A 25,354-nucleotide genomic window follows, 5' to 3' on the forward strand; every position below is an offset into this window, starting at 1 on the left:
ATATCTTTATTTCTCCCTTGCATGATGTATTAGCAGGAAGTCTTCTAGTTGTAGTCTTTTCTTCCAGTCGGGCTACAGTACAGTACACCGTACAAACAGACTAAAATTATCGAGCCATTATCATAGGAAACAGTCACTGAAACATAAGAAAAAATAAACCTTTTACAGCATTAGATGCCATAGGAGTGCAATAACACGTACATACATGTAAAGCCCTGACATAAACAACCCATACATACAGTCTCTATGTGTCCGTGTTTGGTTAGAACACTGAGACTTTACAGTATCAGCAGGACATTCAAACAGTACTAAATGGAAAGTTGAACTGTTAAAACCTTGGCCTGTGTCTTTCTCCCAGGTTCGGTCCGGATGAAACTGATCCATATGCAACCCCAGACTAATAATATTCCCTCGAAGGGAATATGTCATCACCATCATTGTGACATCACAAACCAAAAAGGGTCTCATCAGGGATCCCTCCATAACTACTGTAGGAAGTGAGTGGAGGAATGACAGTCAAGACAACAACGAGGACATGTAAAACCATTCTACAATGATCGCATCTCAAATGGCACCCTAGTCGTTATATATAGTGCACTTCCTTTAGACCAGAGCCCTATTCCCTACATAGATCCCTGATCTAAAGTAGTGCACTACTTTAGACCAGAGCCCTATTCCCTACATACAGCCCTGATCTAAAGTAGTGCACTACTTTAGACCAGAGCCCTATTCCCTACATACAGCCCTGATCTAAAGTAGTGCACTACTTTAGACCAGAGCCCTATTCCCTACATACAGCCCTGATCTAAAGTAGTGCACTACTTTAGACCAGAGCCCTATTACCTACATACAGCCCTGATCTAAAGTAGTGCACTACTTTAGACCAGAGCCCTATTCCCTACATACAGCCCTGATCTAAAGTAGTGCACTACTTTAGACCAGAGCCCTATTCCCTACATACAGCCCTGATCTAAAGTAGTGCACTACTTTAGACCAGAGCCCTATTCCCTACATACAGCCCTGATCTAAAGTAGTGCACTACTTTAGACCAGAGCCCTATTACCTACATACAGCCCTGATCTAAAGTAGTGCACTACTTTAGACCAGAGCCCTATTACCTACATACAGCCCTGATCTAAAGTAGTGCACTACTTTAGACCAGAGCCCTATTCCCTACATACAGCCCTGATCTAAAGTAGTGCACTATGTAGGGAACAGGGTGCCATTTTGGATGCAACCAATGACCCAAAGATAATGGGTCATTATGATTTTCTCCATGGAAAGAGGGAGAATGACCTTTGACCCTTCTGCCCTTTTACAGGGCCCCTATGGGCTTCAGTCTGCTGGGTGTGGCAGCAGCGGGGGCGGGCGGGCGAGCGTCTTGCGTTCGGCTCGAGGGACCCACTTGTGTGTGGCGGCTCTCCACAACACCGGAGCCAGCAGAAGACTCAGAGTGGTGACACTGAGAACCAGCAGGTACACCTGGGGAAGAAGAGGACAGAGTGGTGACACTGAGAACCAGCAGGTACACCTGGGGAAGAAGAGGACAGAGTGGTGACACTGAGAACCAGCAGGTACACCTGGGGAAGAAGAGGACAGAGTGGTGACACTGAGAACCAGCAGGTACACCTGGGGAAGAAGAGGACAGAGTGGTGACACTGAGAACCAGCAGGTACACCTGGGGAAGAAGAGGACAGAGTGGTGACACTGAGAACCAGCAGGTACACCTGGGGAAGAAGAGGACAGAGTGGTAACACTGAGAACCAGCTGGTACACCTGGGGAAGAAGAGGACAGAGTGGTGACACTGAGAACCAGCAGGTACACCTGGGGAAGAAGAGGACAGAGTGGTGACACAGAGAACCAGCAGGTACACCTGGGGAAGAAGAGGACAGAGTGGTGACACTGAGAACCAGCAGGTACACCTGGGGAAGAAGAGGACAGAGTGGTGACACTGAGAACCAGCAGGTACACCTGGAGAAGAAGAGGACAGAGTGGTGGCACTGAGAACCAGCAGGTACACCTGGGGAAGAAGAGGACAGAGTGGTGACACTGAGAACCAGCAGGTACACCTGGGGAAGAAGAGGACAGAGTGGTGACACTGAGAACCAACAGGTACACCTGGAGAAGAAGAGGACAGAGTGGTGACACAGAGAACCAGCAGGTACACCTGGAGAAGAAGAGGACAGAGTGGTGACACAGAACCAGCAGGTACACCTGGGGAAGAAGAGGACAGAGTGGTGACACAGAACCAGCAGGTACACCTGGGGAAGAAGAGGACAGAGTGGTGACACAGAGAACCAGCAGGTACACCTGGGGGAGAAGAGGACAGAGTGGTGACACTGAGAACCAGCAGGTACACCTGGAGAAGAAGAGGACAGAGTGGTGACACAGAACCAGCAGGTACACCTGGGGAAGAAGAGGACAGAGTGGTAACACTGAGAACCAGCAGGTACACCTGGGGAAGAAGAGGACAGAGTGGTGACACTGAGAACCAGCAGGTACACCTGGGGAAGAAGAGGACAGAGTGGTAACACTGAGAACCAGCAGGTACACCTGGGGAAGAAGAGGACAGAGTGGTGACACTGAGAACCAGCAGGTACACCTGGGGAAGAAGAGGACAGAGTGGTGACACTGAGAACCAGCAGGTACACCTGGAGAAGAAGAGGACAGAGTGGTGACACTGAGAACCAGCAGGTACACCTGGGGAAGAAGAGGACAGTTGTATTCTAGATCCTGTATGTATTCATCTTGCAATTGCCAAAAAACATCTTCAAGTAGTGTCTAGGGGTAGAGGTTAGGGGTAAAGGTTAGGGGTAGTGTCTAGGGGTAGTGGTTAAGAGTAGTGTCGAGGGGTAGTGGTTAGGGGTAGTGTCTAGGGGTAGTGGTTAGAGGTAGTGGTTAGAGGTAGTGGTTAGGGGTAGTGGTTAGGGGTAGTGGTTAGGGGTAGTGGTTAGGGGTAGTGGTTAGAGGTAGTGGTTAGGGGTAGTGGTTAGGGGTAGTGGTTAGGGGTAGTGGTTAGGGGTAGTGGTTAGGGGTAGTGGTTAGGGATAGTGTCTTGGGGTAGTGGTTAGGAGTAGTGTCTAGGGGTAGTGGTTAGGAGTAGTGGTTAGGGGTAGTGGTTAGGGGTAGTGGCTAGGGGTAGTGGTTAGAGGTAGTGGTTAGAGGTAGTGGTTAGAGGTAGTGGTTAGGGGTAGTGGTTAGGGGTAGTGGCTAGGGGTAGTGGTTAGGGGTAGTGGTTAGGGGTAGTGGTTAGGGGTAGTGGCTAGGGGTAGTGGTTAGAGGTAGTGGTTAGAGGTAGTGGTTAGAGGTAGTGGTTAGAGGTAGTGGTTAGGGGTAGTGGTTAGGGGTAGTGGTTAGGGGTAGTGGTTAGAGGTAGTGGTTAGAGGTAGTGGTTAGGGGTAGTGGTTAGGGATAGTGGTTAGGGATAGTGTCTTGGGGTAGTGGCTAGGGGTAGTGGTTAGGGGTAGTGGCTAGGGGTAGTGGTTAGGAGTAGTGGTTAGGGGTAGTGGTTAGGGGTAGTGGTTAGGGGTAGTGGTTAGAGGTAGTGGTTAGAGGTAGTGGTTAGGGGTAGTGGTTAGGAGTAGTGTCTAGGGGTAGTGGTTAGGAGTAGTGGTTAGAGGTCGTGGTTAGAGGTAGTGGTTAGGGGTAGTGGTTAGGGGTAGTGGTTAGGGGTAGTGGTTAGGGGTAGTGGTTAGTGGTAGTGGTTAGGGGTAGTGGTAGTGGTTAGGGGTAGTGGTTAGGGGTAGTGGTTAGGGGTAGTGGTTAGGGATAGTGTCTTGGGGTAGTGGTTAGGAGTAGTGGTTAGGGATAGTGTCTTGGGGTAGTGGTTAGGGGTAGTGGCTAGGGGTAGTGGCTAGGGGTAGTGGCTAGGGGTAGTGGCTAGAGGTAGTGGTTAGGGGTAGTGGTTAGGGGTAGTGGTTAGGGGTAGTGGTTAGGAGTAGTGTCTAGGGGTAGTGGTTAGGAGTAGTGTCTAGGGGTAGTGGTTAGGGGTAGTGGTTAGGGGTAGTGGTTAGGGGTAGTGGTTAGAGGTAGTGGTTAGGGGTAGTGGTTAGGGGTAGTGTCTATGGGTAAAGGTTAGGAGTAGTGTCTAGGGGTAGTGGTTAGGAGTAGTGTCTAGGGGTAGTGGTTAGGGGTAGTGGTTAGGGGTAATGGTTATGGATAGTGTCTTGGGGTAGTGGTTAGGGGTAGTGGTTAGGGGTAGTGGTTAGGGGTAGTGGTTAGGGGTAGTGGTTAGGGGTAGAGGTTAGGGGTAGTGGTTAGGGGTAGTGGTAGTGGTTAGGGGTAGTGGTTAGGGGTAATGGTTATGGATAGTGTCTTGGGGTAGTGGCTAGGGGTAGTGGTTAGGGGTAGTGGTTAGGGGTAGTGGCTAGGGGTAGTGGTTAGAGGTAGTGGTTAGAGGTAGTGGTTAGAGGTAGTGGTTAGAGGTAGTGGTTAGGGGTAGTGGTTAGGGGTAGTGGTTAGGGGTAGTGGTTAGAGGTAGTGGTTAGGGGTAGTGGTTAGGGGTAGTGTCTATGGGTAAAGGTTAGGAGTAGTGTCTAGGGGTAGTGGTTAGGGGTAAAGGTTAGGGGTAGTGGTTAGGGGTAGTGTCTAGGGGTAATGGTTATGGATAGTGTCTTGGGGTAGTGGCTAGGGGTAGTGGTTAGGGGTAGTGGTTAGGGGTAGTGGTTAGGGGTAGTGGTTAGGGGTAGAGGTTAGGGGTAGTGGTTAGGGGTAGTGGTTAGGGGTAAAGGTTAGGGGTAGTGTCTAGGGGTAATGGTTATGGGTAGTGGTTATGGGTCGTGATTAGGGGTCGTGGTTAGGGGTCGTGGTTAAGAGTAGTGTCTAGGGGTAGTGGTTAGGGGTAGTGGTTAAGAGTAGTGTCTAGGGGTAGTAGTTAGAGGTAGTGGTTAGGGGTAGTGGTTAGTGGTAGTGGTTATGGGTCGTGGTTAGGGGTCGTGGTTAGGGGTCGTGGTTAAGAGTAGTGTCTAGGGATAGTGGTTAGGGGTAGTGTCTAAGGGTAGTGGTTAGGGGTAGTGTCGAGGGGTAGTGGTTAGAGGTAGTGGTTAGTGGTAGTGGTTAGGGGTAGTGGTTAATGGTTAGTGGTAGTGTCTATGGGTAAAGGTTAGTGGTAGTGGTTAGTGGTAGTGGTTAGGGGTAGTGTCTAGGGGTAGTGGTTAGAGGTAGTGGTTAGTGGTAGTGGTTAGTGGTAGTGGTTAGGGGTAGTGTCGAGGGGTAGTGGTTAGAGGTAGTGGTTAGTGGTAGTGGTTAGGGGTAGTGGTTAATGGTTAGTGGTAGTGTCTATGGGTAAAGGTTAGTGGTAGTGGTTAGTGGTAGTGGTTAGGGGTAGTGTCGAGGGGTAGTGGTTAGTGGTAGTGTCTATGGGTAAAGGTTAGGAGTAGTGTCTAGGGGTAGTGTTTATGGGTAGTGGTTAGGGGTAGTGTCGAGGGGTAGTGGTTAGAGGTAGTGGTTAGGGGTAGTGGTTAGTGGTAGTGTCTATGGGTAAAGGTTAGGGGTAGTGTCTAGGGGGTAGTGGTTAGGGGTAGTGTCTAGGGACTAGTGGCTATTGTTTGATTTGGAACTAAGCATCGAGTGGTGGTCTGTTCTTCGGTAGAAGTACCTCTCTGGAGATGATGCCAGCTCGGCGGGCGCGGCTCCCCAAGACGAAGGAGAACTCGCTGACCTGCGCCAGGCCAGCAGACACTATCCAACGGATGTGGCGAGAACCCTTAGGCAAGATGGCCGACAGCACCAGCACCGCCATCAGGAACTAACAGGAACATGGAGAGGAGGAGGTGTTTAATTAGAGAGAGTGAGAGAGAGAGGGAGAGAGAGAGAGAGAGAGAGGGGGAGGGAGAGAAAGAGAGAGAGAGAGATTGAGAGAAAATAAGTAAGCGAGAGTGGTTTAAAGCAACAACAGCATACCTTCATGATGACCAGTGAGAGAGTCAGCACCACCAGGACTGTCAGTTCGTACAGGACAAAGGTAGGAAAGACATGGAAACCTGCAGTAGAAGAGAACACACATGGAGACCTACACATGGAGACCTACACATGGAGACCTACACATGGAGACCTAGAGCAGTAGAGACAACACACAGAGACCTACAGTAGTAGAGACAACACACAGAGACCTACAGCAGTAGAGACAACATAGAGACCTACAGTAGTAGAGACAACACAGAGACCTACAGCAGTAGACACAACACAGAGAGACCTACAGCAGTAGAGACAACACATAGAGACCTACAGCAGTAGAGACAACACACAGAGACCTACAGCAGTAGAGACAACACAGAGACCTACAGTAGTAGAGACAACACAGAGACCTACAGCAGTAGAAACAACACACAGAGACCTACAGCAGTAGAGACAACACAGAGACCTACAGCAGTAGAGACAACACACAGAGACCTACAGTAGTAGAGACAACACAGAGACCTACAGCAGTAGAGACAACACATAGAGCTACTGCAGTAGAGACAACACAGAGACCTACAGCAGTAGAGACAACACACAGAGACCTACAGTAGTAGAGACAACATAGAGACCTACAGTAGTAGAGACAACACAGAGACCTACAGCAGTAGAGACAACACAGAGACCTACAGTAGTAGAGACAACATAGAGACCTACAGTAGTAGAGACAACACAGAGACCTACAGCAGTAGAGACAACACAGAGACCTACAGTAGTAGAGACAACACAGAGACCTACAGCAGTAGAGACAACACATAGAGACCTACAGTAGTAGAGACAACACAGAGACCTACAGCAGTAGAGACAACACAGAGAGACCTACAGTAGTAGAGACAACACATAGAGACCTACAGTAGAGACAACACACAGAGACCTACAGTAGTAGAGACAACACACAGAGACCTACAGTAGTAGAGACAACACAGAGACCTACAGTAGTATAGACAACACATAGAGACCTACAGTAGTAGAGACAACACACAGAGACCTACAGCAGTAGAGACAACACATACAGACCTACAGCAGTAGAGACAACACAGAGACCTACAGTAGTAGAGACAACACAGAGACCTACAGTAGTAGAGACAACACATAGACCTACAGTAGTAGAGACAACACAGAGACCTACAGTAGTAGAGACAACACATAGAGACCTACAGTAGTAGAGACAACACACAGAGACCTACAGTAGTAGAGACAACACACAGAGACCTACAGTAGTAGAGACAACACACAGAGACCTACAGTAGTAGAGACAACACACAGAGACCTACAGTAGTAGAGACAACACACAGAGACCTACAGTAGTAGAGACAACACAGAGACCTACAGTAGTAGACAACACATAGACCTACAGTAGTAGAGACAACACATAGAGACCTACAGCAGTAGAGACAACACAGAGACCTACAGTAGTAGAGACAACACATAGAGACCTACAGCAGTAGAGACAACACATACAGACCTACAGCAGTAGAGACAACACAGAGACCTACAGTAGTAGAAACAACACATAGACCTACAGTAGTAGAGACAACACATAGAGACCTACAGCAGTAGAGACAACACAGAGACCTACAGTAGTAGAGACAACACAGAGAGACCCACAGCAGTAGAGACAACACAGAGACCTACAGTAGTAGAGACAACACATACAGACCTACAGCAGTAGAGACAACACAGAGACCTACAGTAGTAGAGATAACACATAGAGACCTACAGTAGTAGAGACAACACAGAGACCTACAGTAGTAGAGACAACACACATAGACCTACAGTAGTAGAGACAACACATAGACCTACAGTAGTAGAGACAACACACAGAGACCTACAGTAGTAGAAACAACACACATAGACCTACAGCAGTAGAGACAACACAGAGACCTACAGTAGTAGAGACAACACACAGAGACCTACAGTAGTAGAGACAACACACAGAGACCTACTGCAGTAGACAACACAGAGACCTACAGCAGTAGAGACAACACACAGACCTACAGTAGTAGAGACAACACATAGACCTACAGTAGTAGAGACAACACAGAGACAACACATAGAGACCTACAGCAGTAGAGACAACACAGAGACCTACAGTAGTAGAGACAACACAGAGACCTACAGTAGTAGAGACAACACATAGACCTACAGCAGTAGAGATACGATGCTAAACAGCCATAGAGAGACAGAGATACAGTTGAAGTCGGAAGTTTACATACACTGAGGTTGGAGTCATTAAAACTCGTTTTTCAACCACTCAACAAATTTCTTGTTAACAAACTTTAGTTCTGGCAAGTCGGTTAGGACATCTACTTTGACACAATGCTTGCAAGACGAAGAACACCATCCCAACCGTGAAGCACAGGGGTGGCAGCATCATGTTGTGGGGGTGCTTTGCTGCAGGAGGGACTGGTGCACTTCACAAAATGGATGGCATTATGAGGATGGAAAATTATGTGGATATATTGAAGCAACATCCCAAGACATCAGTCAGGAAGTTAAATCTGGTCGCAAATGGGTCTTCCAAAGGGACAATAACTCCAAGCATACTTCCAAAGTTGTGGCAAAATGGCTTAAAGACAACAAAGTCAAGTTATTGGAGTGGCCATCACAAAGCCCTGACCTCAATCCCATAGAAAATGTGCAGGCAGAACTGGAAAAGGCGTGTGTGAGCAAGAAGGCCTACAAGCCTACACCAGCTCTGTCAGGAGGAACGGGCCAAAATTCACCCAACTTATTGTGAGAAGCTTGTGGAAGGCTACCCAAAACATTTGACCCAAGTTAATCAACTTAAAGGCAATACTACCAAATACTAATTGAGTGTATGTAAACTCCTGACCCAATGGGAATGTGATGAAAGAAATAAAAGCTGAAATAAATAATTCTCTCTACTATTATTCTGACATTTCACATTCTTAAAATAAAGTGGTGATCCTAAATGACCTAAGACAGGGAATTCTTACTAGGATTAAATGTCAGGAATTGTGAAAAACTGAGTTTAAATGTATTTGCCTTAAGGTGTATGTAAACTTCCGACTTCAACTGTACGATGCTAAACAGCCATAGAGAGACAGAGATATGATGCTAAACAGCCATAGAGAGACAGAGATATGACGCTAAACAGAGACACGGCAGAGGGTAAGCTTCAGTTCTGACCAATGGAGGCGAAGAAGATGATGGCGAGGAAGTCTCTGATTGGCTCGATGCAGCCCATGACCTCCGTGGTGCAAATGTGACCCTGCGAGGAGAGAAGCGCTCCAGCCAGGAAGCAGCCCAGCTCCATGGAAATGTCCAGGAACTCTGTCACCTGGGAAACGCCGGGGGAAAAACGTCATTTGACATAAATTTGGTAGAATGGATATAGTTTAACCATTTATATCATAAACTCCCTAATGACACAGTATTGTATTTGTATTGGAATGTCAATTGTAGTACTTGATTGTACAGGAAACATAACCTCTGTCGGAGAAGAGAGCTACATCTCTCAGAGGAGAGGAAGCTACATCTCTCAGAGGAGAGGATAGCGGAGGGGAAGCTACATCTCTCAGAGGAGAGGAAGCTACATCTCTCCGAGGAGGGGATAGAGGAGGGGAAGCTACATCTCTCAGAGGAGGGGATAGAGGAGGGGGAGCTACATCTCACAGAGGAGAGGAAGCTACATCTCTCAGAGGAGGGGATAGAGGAGGGGAAGCTACATCTCTCAGAGGAGAGGAAGCTACATCTCTCCGAGGAGGGGATAGAGGAGGGGAAGCTACATCTCTCAGAGGAGAGGAAGCTACATCTCTCAGAGGAGAGGATAGCGGAGGGGAAGCTACATCTCTCAGAGGAGAGGAAGCTACATCTCTCCGAGGAGGGGATAGAGGAGGGGAAGCTACATCTCTCAGAGGAGGGGATAGAGGAGGGGGAGCTACATCTCACAGAGGAGAGGAAGCTACATCTCTCAGAGGAGAGGATAGAGGGGGAGCTATATCTCACAGAGGAGAGGATAGAGGGGGAGCTATATCTCACAGAGGAGAGGATAGAGGGGGAGCTATATCTCACAGAGGAGAGGATAGAGGGGGGCGCTACATCTCACAGAGGAGAAGATAGAGGGGGGAGATATATCTCACAGAGGAGAGGATAGAGGGGGAGCTATATCTCACAGAGGAGAGGATAGAGGGGGAGCTATATCTCACAGAGGAGGGGAAGCTACATCTCACAGAGGAGAGGATAGAGGAGGGGGAGCTATATCTCACAGATGAGAGGATAGAGGGGGGAGCTACATCTCACAGAGGAGAGGATAGAGGGGGGAGCTATATCTCACAGAGGAGAGGATAGAGGGGGGGGGAGCTATATCTCACAGAGGAGAGGATAGAGGGGGGGGAGCTATATCTCACAGAGGAGAGGATAGAGGGGGGAGCTATATCTCGCAGAGGAGAGGATAGAGGGGGGAGCTATATCTCACAGAGGAGAGGATAGAGGGGGGAGCTATATCTCACAGAGGAGAGGATAGAGGGGGGAGCTATATCTCACAGAGGAGAGGATAGAGGGGGAGCTATATCTCACTGAGGAGAGGATAGAGGGGGAGCTATATCTCACAGAGGAGAGGATAGAGGGGGGAGCTATATCTCACAGAGGAGAGGATAGAGGGGGGGGAGCTATATCTCACAGAGGAGAGGATAGAGGGGGGAGCTATATCTCGCAGAGGAGAGGATAGAGGGGGGAGCTATATCTCACAGAGGAGAGGATAGAGGGGGAGCTATATCTCACTGAGGAGAGGATAGAGGGGGAGCTATATCTCACAGAGGAGAGGATAGAGGTGGGGGGGCTATATCTCACAGAGGAGAGGATAGAGGGGGAGCTATATCTCACAGAGGAGAGGATAGAGGGGGGAGCTATATCTCACAGAGGAGAGGATAGAGGGGGGGGAGCTATATCTCACAGAGGAGAGGATAGAGGGGGGAGCTATATCTCGCAGAGGAGAGGATAGAGGGGGGAGCTATATCTCACAGAGGAGAGGATAGAGGGGGAGCTATATCTCACTGAGGAGAGGATAGAGGGGGAGCTATATCTCACAGAGGAGAGGATAGAGGTGGGGGGGCTATATCTCACAGAGGAGAGGATAGAGGGGGGGGAGCTATATCTCACAGAGGAGAGGAAGCTACATCTCACAGAGGAGAGGATAGAGGGGGGAGCTATATCTCACAGAGGAGAGGATAGAGGGGGGGCTATATCTCACAGAGGAGAGGATAGAGGGGGGGCTATATCTCACAGAGGAGAGGATAGAGGGGGAGCCATATCTCACAGAGGAGAAGATAGAGGGGGGAGCTATATCTCACAGAGGAGAGGATAGAGGGGGAGCTATATCTCACAGAGGAGAGGATAGAGGGGGGAGCTATATCTCACAGAGGAGAGGATAGAGGGGGGAGCTACAGTGCCTTGCGAAAGTATTCGGCCCCCTTGAACTTTGCGACCTTTTGCCACATTTCAGGCTTCAAACATAAAGATATAAAACTGTATTTTTTTGTGAAGAATCAACAACAAGTGGGACACAATCATGAAGTTGAACGACATTTATTGGATATTTCAAACTTTTTTAACAAATCAAAAACTGAAAAATTGGGCGTGCAAAATTATTCAGCCCCTTTACTTTCAGTGCAGCAAACTCTCTCCAGAAGTTCAGTGAGGATCTCTGAATGATCCAATGTTGACCTAAATGACTAATGATGATAAATACAATCCACCTGTGTGTAATCAAGTCTCCGTATAAATGCACCTGCACTGTGATAGTCTCAGAGGTACGTTAAAAGCGCAGAGAGCATCATGAAGAACAAGGAACACACCAGGCAGGTCCGAGATACTGTTGTGAAGAAGTTTAAAGCCGGATTTGGATACAAAAATATTTCCCAAGCTTTAAACATCCCAAGGAGCACTGTGCAAGCGATAATATTGAAATGGAAGGAGTATCAGACCACTGCAAATCTACCAAGACCTGGCCGTCCCTCTAAACTTTCAGCTCATACAAGGAGAAGACTGATCAGAGATGCAGCCAAGAGGCCCATGATCACTCTGGATGAACTGCAGAGATCTACAGATGAAGTGGGAGACTCTGTCCATAGGACAACAATCAGTCGTATATTGCACAAATCTGGCCTTTATGGAAGAGTGGCAAGAAGAAAGCCATTTCTTAAAGATATCCATTAAAAGTGTTGTTTAAAGTTTGCCACAAGCCACCTGGGAGACACACCAAACATGTGGAAGAAGGTGCTCTGGTCAGATGAAACCAAAATTGAACTTTTTGGCAACAATGCAAAACGTTATGTTTGGCGTAAAAGCAACACAGCTGAACACACTGTCAAACATGGTGGTGGCAGCATCATGGTTTGGGCCTGCTTTTCTTCAGCAGGGACAGGGAAGATGGTTAAAATTGATGGGAAGATGGATGGAGCCAAATACAGGACCATTCTGGAAGAAAACCTGATGGAGTCTGAAAAAGACCTGAGACTGGGACGGAGATTTGTCTTCCAACAAGACAATGATCCAAAACATAAAGCAAAATCTACAATGGAATGGTTCAAAAATAAACATATCCAGGTGTTAGAATGGCCAAGTCAAAGTCCAGACCTGAATCCAATCGAGAATCTGTGGAAAGAACTGAAAACTGCTGTTCACAAATGCTCTCCATCCAACCTCACTGAGCTCGAGCTGTTTTGCAAGGAGGAATGGGAAAAAAATTCAGTCTCTCGATGTGCAAAACTGATAGAGACATACCCCAAGCGACTTACAGCTGTAATCGCAGCAAAAGGTGGCGCTACAAAGTATTAACTTAAGGGGGCTGAATAATTTTGCACGGCCAATTTTTCAGTTTTTGATTTGTTAAAAAAGTTTGAAATATCCAATAAATGTCGTTCCACTTCATGATTGTGTCCCACTTGTTGTTGATTCTTCACAAAAAAATACAGTTTTATATCTTTATGTTTGAAGCCTGAAATGTGGCAAAAGGTCGCAAAGTTCAAGGGGGCCGAATACTTTCGCAAGGCACTGTATATCTCACAGAGGAGAGGATAGAGGGGGGAGGGGGTACATACGGTGAGCATGAGGAATACGAAGGCAGCGGTCCCCAGAACCAGGATCTCCTTGTTGCCTTTAGACTCAGCATGGAGCTTCCTGTAGTATGGACCAATCAGGAAGGATTTGAGGAGAACACACAGCAGTAGTACCATAGCCAGAGAGAACAGGACCTGGGACAGGAGCAGGAGGACGTGCAGACCTCCAAACAGGACACTACAGAACACAGGATAAAACATAGAACACCAGCCTCACAACACAGAACACTGGTTTACAGAGAGAACAGGACCTGGGCTAGGAGGACAGAGCACAGGACAGGACCCTCAGAAGACAGAACAGGACCCTCAGAAGACAAAACAGGACCCTCAGAAGACAGGACCCTCAGAAGACAGAACAGAACCCTCAGAAGACAGGACCCTCAGAAGACAGAACAGGACCCTCAGAAGACAGAACATGACCCTCAGAAGACAGAACACAGGACAGAACCCTCAGAAGACAGAACCCTCAGAAGACAGAACAGGACCCTCAGAAGACAGAACCCTCATAAGACAAAACAGGACCCTCAGAAGACAAAACAGGACCCTCAGAAGACAGGACCCTCAGAAGACAGAACAGAACCCTCAGAAGACAGGACCCTCAGAAGACAGAACAGGACCCTCAGAAGACAGAACATGACCCTCAGAAGACAGAACACAGGACAGAACCCTCAGAAGACAGAACACAGGACAGAACCCTCAGAAGACAGAACCCTCAGAAGACAGAACAGGACCCTCAGAAGACAGAACCCTCATAAGACAAAACAGGACCCTCAGAAGACAAAACAGGACCCTCAGAAGACAGGACCCTCAGAAGACAGAACAGGACCCTCAGAAGACAGGACCCTCAAAAGACAGAACAGGACCCTCAGAAGACAGAACATGACCCTCAGAAGACAGAACACAGGACAGAACCCTCAGAAGACAGAACCCTCAGAAGACAGAACAGGACCCTCAGAAGACAGAACCCTCATAAGACAAAACAGGACCCTCAGAAGACAAAACACAGGACAGGACCCTGAGCAGACAGGACCCTCAGAAGACAAAACAGGACCCTCAGAAGACAAAACACAGGACAGGACCCTCAGAAGACAAAACACAGGACCCTCAGAAGACAGGACCCTCAGAAGACAAGACAGGACCCTCAGAAGACAAGACAGGACCCTCAGAAGACAAGACAGGACAGGACCCTCAGAAGACAAGACAGGACCCTCAGAAGACAAGACAGGACCCTCAGAAGACAAAACACAGGACAGGACCCTCAGAAGACAAGACAGGACCCTCAGAAGACAAAACACAGGACAGGACCCTCAGAAGACAAGACAGGACCCTCAGAAGACAAGACAGGACCCTCAGAAGACAAAACACAGGACAGGACCCTCAGAAGACAAGACAGGACCCTCAGAAGACAGGACAGGACCCTCAGAAGACAGGACAGGACCCTCAGAAGACAAGACACAGGACAGGACCCTCAGAAGACAAGACAGGACCCTCAGAAGACAAAACACAGGACAGGACCCTCAGAAGACAAGACACAGGACAGGACCCTCAGAAGACAGGACAGGACCCTCAGAAGACAAGACAGGACCCTCAGAAGACAAAACACAGGACAGGACCCTCAGAAGACAAAACACAGGACAGGACCCTCAGAAGACAAAACACATGACAGGACCCTCAGAAGACAAGACAGGACCCTCAGAAGACAGGACACAACAGTATTAAACATTAGAACTTCTAACACATCTTTGGAACTACACACCTTACTAGCATGAGTTGAGTTTTGGGACAGGGTGTGTCTAGATAGTAGTGCATATACAGCTGTGTGTGTGTGTGTGTGCGCTCACCTGTCCAGGTGGCCAGATGACACCTGTATGAGGGTGGGCATGACGGCTATGAACAGACCCAGCTGAACATCCTGCATTACCAACATCCCCAGGAGAACACTGCTGTAGTCCAGCTCCCCTACACACACACAGTTTTAATGTTTGTAGCCAGTTACTCATTTAAAGACAGGTGGTTCTTTAACATTAAAATAAAGAGCATTGGAAGTCAAGTCTCTGTCTCTCACTCTCACACACACACACACACACACACACACACACACACACACACACACACACACACACACACACACACACACGTCCGTAGTCTCCGTACCGTCCTTGTCTGCGCGGGCGCCCCCAGCCAGGAAGCGTGAGACCAGTGGCGTGGAGGATAGAGAGAGACAGGAGGAGATGAAGACGGTCTGGGTGGGACGGATATGCAGCACCTGACCCCACAGCAGCCCTGTAGCCACCATCAACAGACTGAGGTAGCATGAACCCTGCACAGAGATTTTCCACACCTGCACACACACATAGGACAGTACACACATGTTAAATACACACACACAGTCTTGTACAACTAATCTGGTGGGGACACACAATTCAGTCCCACTCAAAATCCTATTTTCCCTAACCCCTAACTCTTACTCCTACCCTTACCCTAACCTTAACCCAAAAACCTAACCCTAACTCTTACCTTAACCCAAAAACCTAACCCGTACTCTTACTCTTACCCTTACCCTAACCTTAACCCAAAAACCTAACCCTAACTCTTACTCTTACCTTAACCCAAAAACCTAACCCTAACTCTTACCTTAACCCAAAAACCTAACCCGTACTCTTACCCTTACCTTAACCCAAAAACCTAACCCGTACTCTTACTCCTACCCTTACCCTAACCTTAACCTAAAAACCTAACCCGTACTCTTACTCCTACCCTTACCCTAACCTCAACCCAAAAACCTAACCCATACTCTTACTCCTACCCTTACCCTAACCTTAACCCAAAAACCTAACCCGTACTCTTACTCTTACCCTTACCCTAACCTTAACCCAAAAACCTAACCCGTACTCTTTCTCTTACCCTTACCCTAACCTTAACCCAAAAACCTAACCCTAACTCTTACTCTTACCTTAACCCAAAAACCTAACCCGTACTCTTACTCTTACCCTAACCCAAAAACCTAACCCGTACTCTTACCCTTACCTTAACCCAAAAACCTAACCCGTACTCTTACTCTTACCCTAACCTTAACCCAAAAACCTAACCCGTACTCTTACCCTTACCCTAACCTTAACCCAAAAACCTAACCCGTACTCTTACTCCTACCCTAACCCAAAAACCTAACCCGTACTCTTACCCTAACCTTAACCCAAAAACCTAACCCGTACTCTTACTCTTACCCTAACCCAAAAACCTAAACCTAAGCTGTACTGTTACCCTAACCTTAACCCAAAACCTAACCCTGGCTCCTAACCCTAAAACTAACCCTAGCTCTTAAACCTAAAACGAATTCTAACCTTAACCTTAAACCACCTAGAAATAGCATTTAAACTCATGGGGACCAACAAAATGTCCCCGTTGGTCAAATGTTAGTTTGTTTACTATTCTAGTGACAAGAACAGTTGAACACGTCCACACATATAAAATGGTCATGAACACAATATAATTATCTCATTAGAACACGTTCCAGAGAAGAGAGGGAGGGAGAGAGAGAGAGGGAGGGAGGAAGGCGAGGGAGGGAGGGAGGCCAGGGAGAAAGAGAGAGAGAGAGAGAGAGAGGGGGGGGGGGGGGCAGGGAGGGAGGCGAGGGAGGGAGGGAGGCCAGGGAGAGAGAGAGAGAGAGAGGGGGAGGGAGGGAGGGAGGGCCAGGGAGGGAGGCCAGGGAGAGGGAGGGAGGGAGGAAGGCGAGAGAGAGAGAGAGAGAGAGGCCAGGGAGCGAGGGAGGCCAGGGAGCGAGGGAGGCCAGGGAGCGAGGGAGGCCAGGGAGGGACGGAGGCCCTATAATTATCTCATTAGAACACGTTCCAGAGAAGAGAGGGAGGGAGAGAGAGAGAGGGAGGGAGGAAGGCGAGGGAGGGAGGGAGGCCAGGGAGAGAGAGAGAGAGAGAGAGAGAGAGAGAGAGAGAGAGAGGGGGGGCAGGGAGGGAGGCCAGGGAGGGAGGCCAGGGAGAGAGAGAGAGAGAGAGAGAGAGAGAGAGAGGGGGAGGGAGGGCCAGGGAGGGAGGCCAGGGAGAGGGAGGGAGGGAGGAAGGGAGGGAGGCGAGAGAGAGAGAGAGAGAGAGAGAGAGAGAGAGAGAGAGAGAGAGAGAGAGAGAGAGAGAGAGGGAGGGAGGCCAGGGAGGGAGGGAGGGAGGCCAGGGAGCGAGGGAGGGAGGCCAGGGAGCGAGGGAGGCCAGGGAGCGAGGGAGGCCAGGGAGCGAGGGAGGCCAGGGAGCGAGGAAGGCCAGGGAGCGAGGGAGGCCAGGGAGGGAGGGAGGCCAGGGAGGGAGGGAGAGAGAGAGAGAGAGAGAGAGGGAGGGAGGGAGGGAGGGAGGGGAGGGGAGGAAGACTGATAAGGAAGTGTGTGATAAACAGATAGTGAAATGAAGAGGAGAGAGAGTTAGACGTCGCTCTCTGCTGAGACGGAGTTGGTGAAAGAATGTAAGAATGTGGGTTTCTGAGTCCCACTGTGAAAATGTAGGTCAGAGTTACACACTTCACACCAATGTTAAGTCCTTTCCTGTCTGGTGATGTCACCCGACAGATCAAAACTCCATCCCACCAAAACAGGCAGTGGTTCTAAACAGCTGTTCCACTAGAAGGGCATCATCATCATCATCAATTTCACAGTATTATTCCACCCTCATAGTGTGGAAATAAATATAAAACACAGGGAATTCACATTTATGCAACACTAGGCAGCCTACCTTCCGAAGTCGCTCTGGGGAGAACTCGAGACCGACCACGAAGAGAGTGAAGAACACTCCCAACTCTCCCAGCGTCTCTACCTGCACCATAGACTGCACAGAGATACGTTACTCTCTCACACAGGCAGACACACAGACAGGCAGGCAGACAGACGGGCAGAGAGACAGGCAGTGAGACAGGCAGGCAGAGAGACAGGCAGGCAGAGAGACAGGCAGGCAGAGAGACAGACAGACAGACAGACAGACAGACAGACAGACAGACAGACAGGCAGACAGACAGACAGACAGGCAGACAGGCAGACAGAGACACTGTTGCATGTCTCACCTTGATGCTGTTGAGTCCAGAGGGACCCAGGAGGACTCCACAGACGATGTAACCAAACATGGGGGGCAGGCCCATCATAGTGCACAGCCAACCACACGGCAGAGACAGCATCACTACGGAGACCAGGTCCTGACCAGCCAATCACAGACAACAGGACAGGACACCACAGGGACACAGATTAGAATTGTGTGAAATAGTAATTTCATTTGAAGACCCATATGGTCAGATTACAGCTGGAGTCTCAGGACAGTCTTCATATAGTCAGATTACAGCTGGAGTCTCAGGACAGTCTTCATATGGTCAGATTACAGCTGGAGTCTCAGGACAGTCTTCATATAGTCAGATTACAGCTGGAGTCTCAGGACAGTCTTCATATAGTCAGATTACAGCTGGAGTCTCAGGACAGTCTTCATATAGTCAGATTACAGCTGGAGTCTCAGGACAGTCTTCATATAGTCAGATTACAGCTGGAGTCTCAGGACAGTCTTCATATAGTCAGATTACAGCTGGAGTCATAGGACAGTCTTCATATGGTCAGATTACAGCTGGACTCAGGACAGTCTTCATATAGTCAGATTACAGCTGGAGTCTCAGGACAGTCTTCATATAGTCAGATTACAGCTGGAGTCTCAGGACAGTCTTCATATAGTCAGATTACAGCTGGAGTCTCAGGACAGTCTTCATATAGTCAGATTACAGCTGGAGTCTCAGGACAGTCTTCATATAGTCAGATTACAGCTGGAGTCTCAGGACAGTCTTCATATGGTCAGATTACAGCTGGAGTCTCAGGACAGTCTTCATATAGTCAGATTACAGCTGGAGTCTCAGGACAGTCTTCATATAGTCAGATTACAGCTGGAGTCTCAAGACAGTCTTCATATGGTCAGATTACAGCTGGAGTCTCAGGACAGTCTTCATATAGTCAGATTACAGCTGGAGTCTCAGGACAGTCTTCATATAGTCAGATTACAGCTGGAGTCAGGACAGTCTTCATATAGTCAGATTACAGCTGGAGTCTCAGGACAGTCTTCATATAGTCAGATTACAGCTGGAGTCTCAGGACAGTCTTCATATGGTCAGATTACAGCTGGAGTCTCAGGACAGTCTTCATATAGTCAGATTACAGCTGGAGTCTCAGGACAGTCTTCATATAGTCAGATTACAGCTGGAGTCTCAAGACAGTCTTCATATGGTCAGATTACAGCTGGAGTCTCAGGACAGTCTTCATATAGTCAGATTACAGCTAGAGTCTCAGGACAGTCTTCATATGGTCAGATTACAGCTGGAGTCTCAGGACAGTCTTCATATGGTCAGATTACAGCTGGAGTCTCAGGACAGTCTTCATATAGTCAGATTACAGCTGGAGTCTCAGGACAGTCTTCATATAGTCAGATTACAGCTGGAGTCTCAGGACAGTCTTCATATAGTCAGATTACAGCTGGAGTCATAGGACAGTCTTCATATGGTCAGATTACAGCTGGAGTCTCAGGACAGTCTTCATATAGTCAGATTACAGCTGGAGTCTCAGGACAGTCTTCATATGGTCAGATTACAGCTGGAGTCTCAGGACAGTCTTCATATGGTCAGATTACAGCTGGAGTCTCAGGACAGTCTTCATATGGTCAGATTACAGCTGGAGTCTCAGGACAGTCTTCATATAGTCAGATTACAGCTGGAGTCTCAGGACAGTCTTCATATAGTCAGATTACAGCTGGAGTCTCAGGACAGTCTTCATATGGTCAGATTACAGCTGGAGTCTCAGGACAGTCTTCATATGGTCAGATTACAGCTGGAGTCTCAGGACAGTCTTCATATGGTCAGATTACAGCTGGAGTCTCAGGACAGTCTTCATATACTCAGATTACAGCTGGAGTCTCAGGACAGTCTTCATATGGTCAGATTACAGCTGGAGTCTCAGGACAGTCTTCATATGGTCAGATTACAGTTGGAGTCTCAGGACAGTCTTCATATAGTCAGATTACAGCTGGAGTCTCAGGACAGTCTTCATATAGTCAGATTACAGCTGGACTCAGGACAGTCTTCATATAGTCAGATAACAGCTGGAGTCTCAGGACAGTCTTCATATAGTCAGATTACAGCTGGAGTCTCAGGACAGTCTTCATATAGTCAGGTTACAGCTGGAGTCTCAGGACAGTCTTCATATAGTCAGATTACAGCTGGAGTCTCAGGACAGTCTTCATATAGTCAGATTACAGCTGGAGTCTCAGGACAGTCTTCATATGGTCAGATTACAGTTGGAGTCTCAGGACAGTCTTCATATAGTCAGATTACAGCTGGAGTCTCAGGACAGTCTTCATATAGTCAGATTACAGCTGGACTCAGGACAGTCTTCATATAGTCAGATAACAGCTGGAGTCTCAGGACAGTCTTCATATAGTCAGATTACAGCTGGAGTCTCAGGACAGTCTTCATATAGTCAGATTACAGCTGGAGTCTCAGGACAGTCTTCATATAGTCAGATTACAGCTGGAGTCTCAGGACAGTCTTCATATAGTCAGATTACAGCTGGAGTCTCAGGACAGTCTTCATATGGTCAGATTACAGCTGGAGTCTCAGGACAGTCTTCATATAGTCAGATTACAGCTGGAGTCTCAGGACAGTCTTCATATGGTCAGATTACAGCTGGAGTCTCAGGACAGTCTTCATATGGTCAGATTACAGTTGGAGTCTCAGGACAGTCTTCATATAGTCAGATTACAGCTGGAGTCTCAGGACAGTCTTCATATAGTCAGATTACAGCTGGACTCAGGACAGTCTTCATATAGTCAGATTACAGCTGGAGTCTCAGGACAGTCTTCATATAGTCAGATTACAGCTGGAGTCTCAGGACAGTCTTCATATAGTCAGATTACAGCTGGAGTCTCAGGACAGTCTTCATATAGTCAGATTACAGCTGGAGTCTCAGGACAGTCTTCATATAGTCAGATTACAGCTGGAGTCTCAGGACAGTCTTCATATGGTCAGATTACAGCTGGAGTCTCAGGACAGTCTTCATATAGTCAGATTACAGCTGGAGTCTCAGGACAGTCTTCATATAGTCAGATTACAGCTGGAGTCTCAAGACAGTCTTCATATGGTCAGATTACAGCTGGAGTCTCAGGACAGTCTTCATATAGTCAGATTACAGCTAGAGTCTCAGGACAGTCTTCATATGGTCAGATTACAGCTGGAGTCTCAGGACAGTCTTCATATGGTCAGATTACAGCTGGAGTCTCAGGACAGTCTTCATATAGTCAGATTACAGCTGGAGTCTCAGGACAGTCTTCATATGGTCAGATTACAGCTGGAGTCTCAGGACAGTCTTCATATAGTCAGATTACAGCTGGAGTCTCAGGACAGTCTTCATATAGTCAGATTACAGCTGGAGTCTCAGGACAGTCTTCATATAGTCAGATTACAGCTGGAGTCTCAGGACAGTCTTCATATGGTCAGATTACAGCTGGAGTCTCAGGACAGTCTTCATATGGTCAGATTACAGCTGGAGTCTCAGGACAGTCTTCATATGGTCAGATTACAGCTGGAGTCTCAGGACAGTCTTCATATGGTCAGATTACAGCTGGAGTCTCAGGACAGTCTTCATATAGTCAGATTACAGCTGGAGTCTCAGGACAGTCTTCATATAGTCAGATTACAGCTGGAGTCTCAGGACAGTCTTCATATGGTCAGATTACAGCTGGAGTCTCAGGACAGTCTTCATATGGTCAGATTACAGCTGGAGTCTCAGGACAGTCTTCATATGGTCAGATTACAGCTGGAGTCTCAGGACAGTCTTCATATACTCAGATTACAGCTGGAGTCTCAGGACAGTCTTCATATAGTCAGATTACAGCTGGAGTCTCAGGACAGTCTTCATATAGTCAGATTACAGCTGGAGTCATAGGACAGTCTTCATATGGTCAGATTACAGCTGGAGTCTCAGGACAGTCTTCATATAGTCAGATTACAGCTGGAGTCTCAGGACAGTCTTCATATGGTCAGATTACAGCTGGAGTCTCAGGACAGTCTTCATATGGTCAGATTACAGCTGGAGTCTCAGGACAGTCTTCATATGGTCAGATTACAGCTGGAGTCTCAGGACAGTCTTCATATAGTCAGATTACAGCTGGAGTCTCAGGACAGTCTTCATATAGTCAGATTACAGCTGGAGTCTCAGGACAGTCTTCATATGGTCAGATTACAGCTGGAGTCTCAGGACAGTCTTCATATGGTCAGATTACAGCTGGAGTCTCAGGACAGTCTTCATATGGTCAGATTACAGCTGGAGTCTCAGGACAGTCTTCATATACTCAGATTACAGCTGGAGTCTCAGGACAGTCTTCATATGGTCAGATTACAGCTGGAGTCTCAGGACAGTCTTCATATGGTCAGATTACAGTTGGAGTCTCAGGACAGTCTTCATATAGTCAGATTACAGCTGGAGTCTCAGGACAGTCTTCATATAGTCAGATTACAGCTGGACTCAGGACAGTCTTCATATAGTCAGATTACAGCTGGAGTCTCAGGACAGTCTTCATATAGTCAGATTACAGCTGGACTCAGGACAGTCTTCATATAGTCAGATAACAGCTGGAGTCTCAGGACAGTCTTCATATAGTCAGATTACAGCTGGAGTCTCAGGACAGTCTTCATATAGTCAGATTACAGCTGGAGTCTCAGGACAGTCTTCATATAGTCAGATTACAGCTGGAGTCTCAGGACAGTCTTCATATAGTCAGATTACAGCTGGAGTCTCAGGACAGTCTTCATATGGTCAGATTACAGCTGGAGTCTCAGGACAGTCTTCATATAGTCAGATTACAGCTGGAGTCTCAGGACAGTCTTCATATGGTCAGATTACAGCTGGAGTCTCAGGACAGTCTTCATATGGTCAGATTACAGTTGGAGTCTCAGGACAGTCTTCATATAGTCAGATTACAGCTGGAGTCTCAGGACAGTCTTCATATAGTCAGATTACAGCTGGACTCAGGACAGTCTTCATATAGTCAGATTACAGCTGGAGTCTCAGGACAGTCTTCATATAGTCAGATTACAGCTGGAGTCTCAGGACAGTCTTCATATAGTCAGATTACAGCTGGAGTCTCAGGACAGTCTTCATATAGTCAGATTACAGCTGGAGTCTCAGGACAGTCTTCATATAGTCAGATTACAGCTGGAGTCTCAGGACAGTCTTCATATGGTCAGATTACAGCTGGAGTCTCAGGACAGTCTTCATATAGTCAGATTACAGCTGGAGTCTCAGGACAGTCTTCATATAGTCAGATTACAGCTGGAGTCTCAAGACAGTCTTCATATGGTCAGATTACAGCTGGAGTCTCAGGACAGTCTTCATATAGTCAGATTACAGCTAGAGTCTCAGGACAGTCTTCATATGGTCAGATTACAGCTGGAGTCTCAGGACAGTCTTCATATGGTCAGATTACAGCTGGAGTCTCAGGACAGTCTTCATATAGTCAGATTACAGCTGGAGTCTCAGGACAGTCTTCATATGGTCAGATTACAGCTGGAGTCTCAGGACAGTCTTCATATAGTCAGATTACAGCTGGAGTCTCAGGACAGTCTTCATATAGTCAGATTACAGCTGGAGTCTCAGGACAGTCTTCATATAGTCAGATTACAGCTGGAGTCTCAGGACAGTCTTCATATGGTCAGATTACAGCTGGAGTCTCAGGACAGTCTTCATATGGTCAGATTACAGCTGGAGTCTCAGGACAGTCTTCATATGGTCAGATTACAGCTGGAGTCTCAGGACAGTCTTCATATGGTCAGATTACAGCTGGAGTCTCAGGACAGTCTTCATATAGTCAGATTACAGCTGGAGTCTCAGGACAGTCTTCATATAGTCAGATTACAGCTGGAGTCTCAGGACAGTCTTCATATGGTCAGATTACAGCTGGAGTCTCAGGACAGTCTTCATATGGTCAGATTACAGCTGGAGTCTCAGGACAGTCTTCATATGGTCAGATTACAGCTGGAGTCTCAGGACAGTCTTCATATACTCAGATTACAGCTGGAGTCTCAGGACAGTCTTCATATAGTCAGATTACAGCTGGAGTCTCAGGACAGTCTTCATATAGTCAGATTACAGCTGGAGTCATAGGACAGTCTTCATATGGTCAGATTACAGCTGGAGTCTCAGGACAGTCTTCATATAGTCAGATTACAGCTGGAGTCTCAGGACAGTCTTCATATGGTCAGATTACAGCTGGAGTCTCAGGACAGTCTTCATATGGTCAGATTACAGCTGGAGTCTCAGGACAGTCTTCATATGGTCAGATTACAGCTGGAGTCTCAGGACAGTCTTCATATAGTCAGATTACAGCTGGAGTCTCAGGACAGTCTTCATATAGTCAGATTACAGCTGGAGTCTCAGGACAGTCTTCATATGGTCAGATTACAGCTGGAGTCTCAGGACAGTCTTCATATGGTCAGATTACAGCTGGAGTCTCAGGACAGTCTTCATATGGTCAGATTACAGCTGGAGTCTCAGGACAGTCTTCATATACTCAGATTACAGCTGGAGTCTCAGGACAGTCTTCATATGGTCAGATTACAGCTGGAGTCTCAGGACAGTCTTCATATGGTCAGATTACAGTTGGAGTCTCAGGACAGTCTTCATATAGTCAGATTACAGCTGGAGTCTCAGGACAGTCTTCATATAGTCAGATTACAGCTGGACTCAGGACAGTCTTCATATAGTCAGATAACAGCTGGAGTCTCAGGACAGTCTTCATATAGTCAGATTACAGCTGGAGTCTCAGGACAGTCTTCATATAGTCAGGTTACAGCTGGAGTCTCAGGACAGTCTTCATATAGTCAGATTACAGCTGGAGTCTCAGGACAGTCTTCATATAGTCAGATTACAGCTGGAGTCTCAGGACAGTCTTCATATGGTCAGATTACAGTTGGAGTCTCAGGACAGTCTTCATATAGTCAGATTACAGCTGGAGTCTCAGGACAGTCTTCATATAGTCAGATTACAGCTGGACTCAGGACAGTCTTCATATAGTCAGATAACAGCTGGAGTCTCAGGACAGTCTTCATATAGTCAGATTACAGCTGGAGTCTCAGGACAGTCTTCATATAGTCAGATTACAGCTGGAGTCTCAGGACAGTCTTCATATAGTCAGATTACAGCTGGAGTCTCAGGACAGTCTTCATATAGTCAGATTACAGCTGGAGTCTCAGGACAGTCTTCATATGGTCAGATTACAGCTGGAGTCTCAGGACAGTCTTCATATAG

General features: G+C 47.6%; 1 protein-coding gene across 8 annotated transcripts in view; it reads right to left on the reverse strand.

The window, feature by feature from the left end:
• Positions 1–890: 890 nt before the first annotated feature.
• slc9d1 (solute carrier family 9 member D1) overlaps positions 891–25,354 on the reverse strand; it is a 33,884-nt gene continuing 9,420 nt past the window's right edge. For all 8 annotated transcript variants that reach the window (XM_090207149.1, XM_090207146.1, XM_090207150.1 and 5 more), the window contains 9 exons: positions 18,094–18,222; positions 17,769–17,861; positions 15,193–15,379; positions 14,880–14,997; positions 13,021–13,216; positions 9,110–9,260; positions 5,903–5,982; positions 5,598–5,747; positions 891–1,482 (listed from right to left, as the gene is read on the reverse strand). In XM_090207149.1, coding sequence (XP_090063275.1) covers positions 1,336–1,482; positions 5,598–5,747; positions 5,903–5,982; positions 9,110–9,260; positions 13,021–13,216; positions 14,880–14,997; positions 15,193–15,379; positions 17,769–17,861; positions 18,094–18,222 — 1,251 coding nt within the window. In that variant the 3' untranslated portion in view covers positions 891–1,335. The remainder of the gene's footprint in view (positions 1,483–5,597; positions 5,748–5,902; positions 5,983–9,109; positions 9,261–13,020; positions 13,217–14,879; positions 14,998–15,192; positions 15,380–17,768; positions 17,862–18,093; positions 18,223–25,354) is intronic.

The sequence above is a fragment of the Oncorhynchus mykiss genome, chromosome 18 (genome assembly GCF_057628025.1).
Source record: "Oncorhynchus mykiss isolate SJ-2025 chromosome 18, ASM5762802v1, whole genome shotgun sequence".
NCBI classification, from domain to species: Eukaryota; Metazoa; Chordata; class Actinopteri; order Salmoniformes; family Salmonidae; genus Oncorhynchus; species Oncorhynchus mykiss.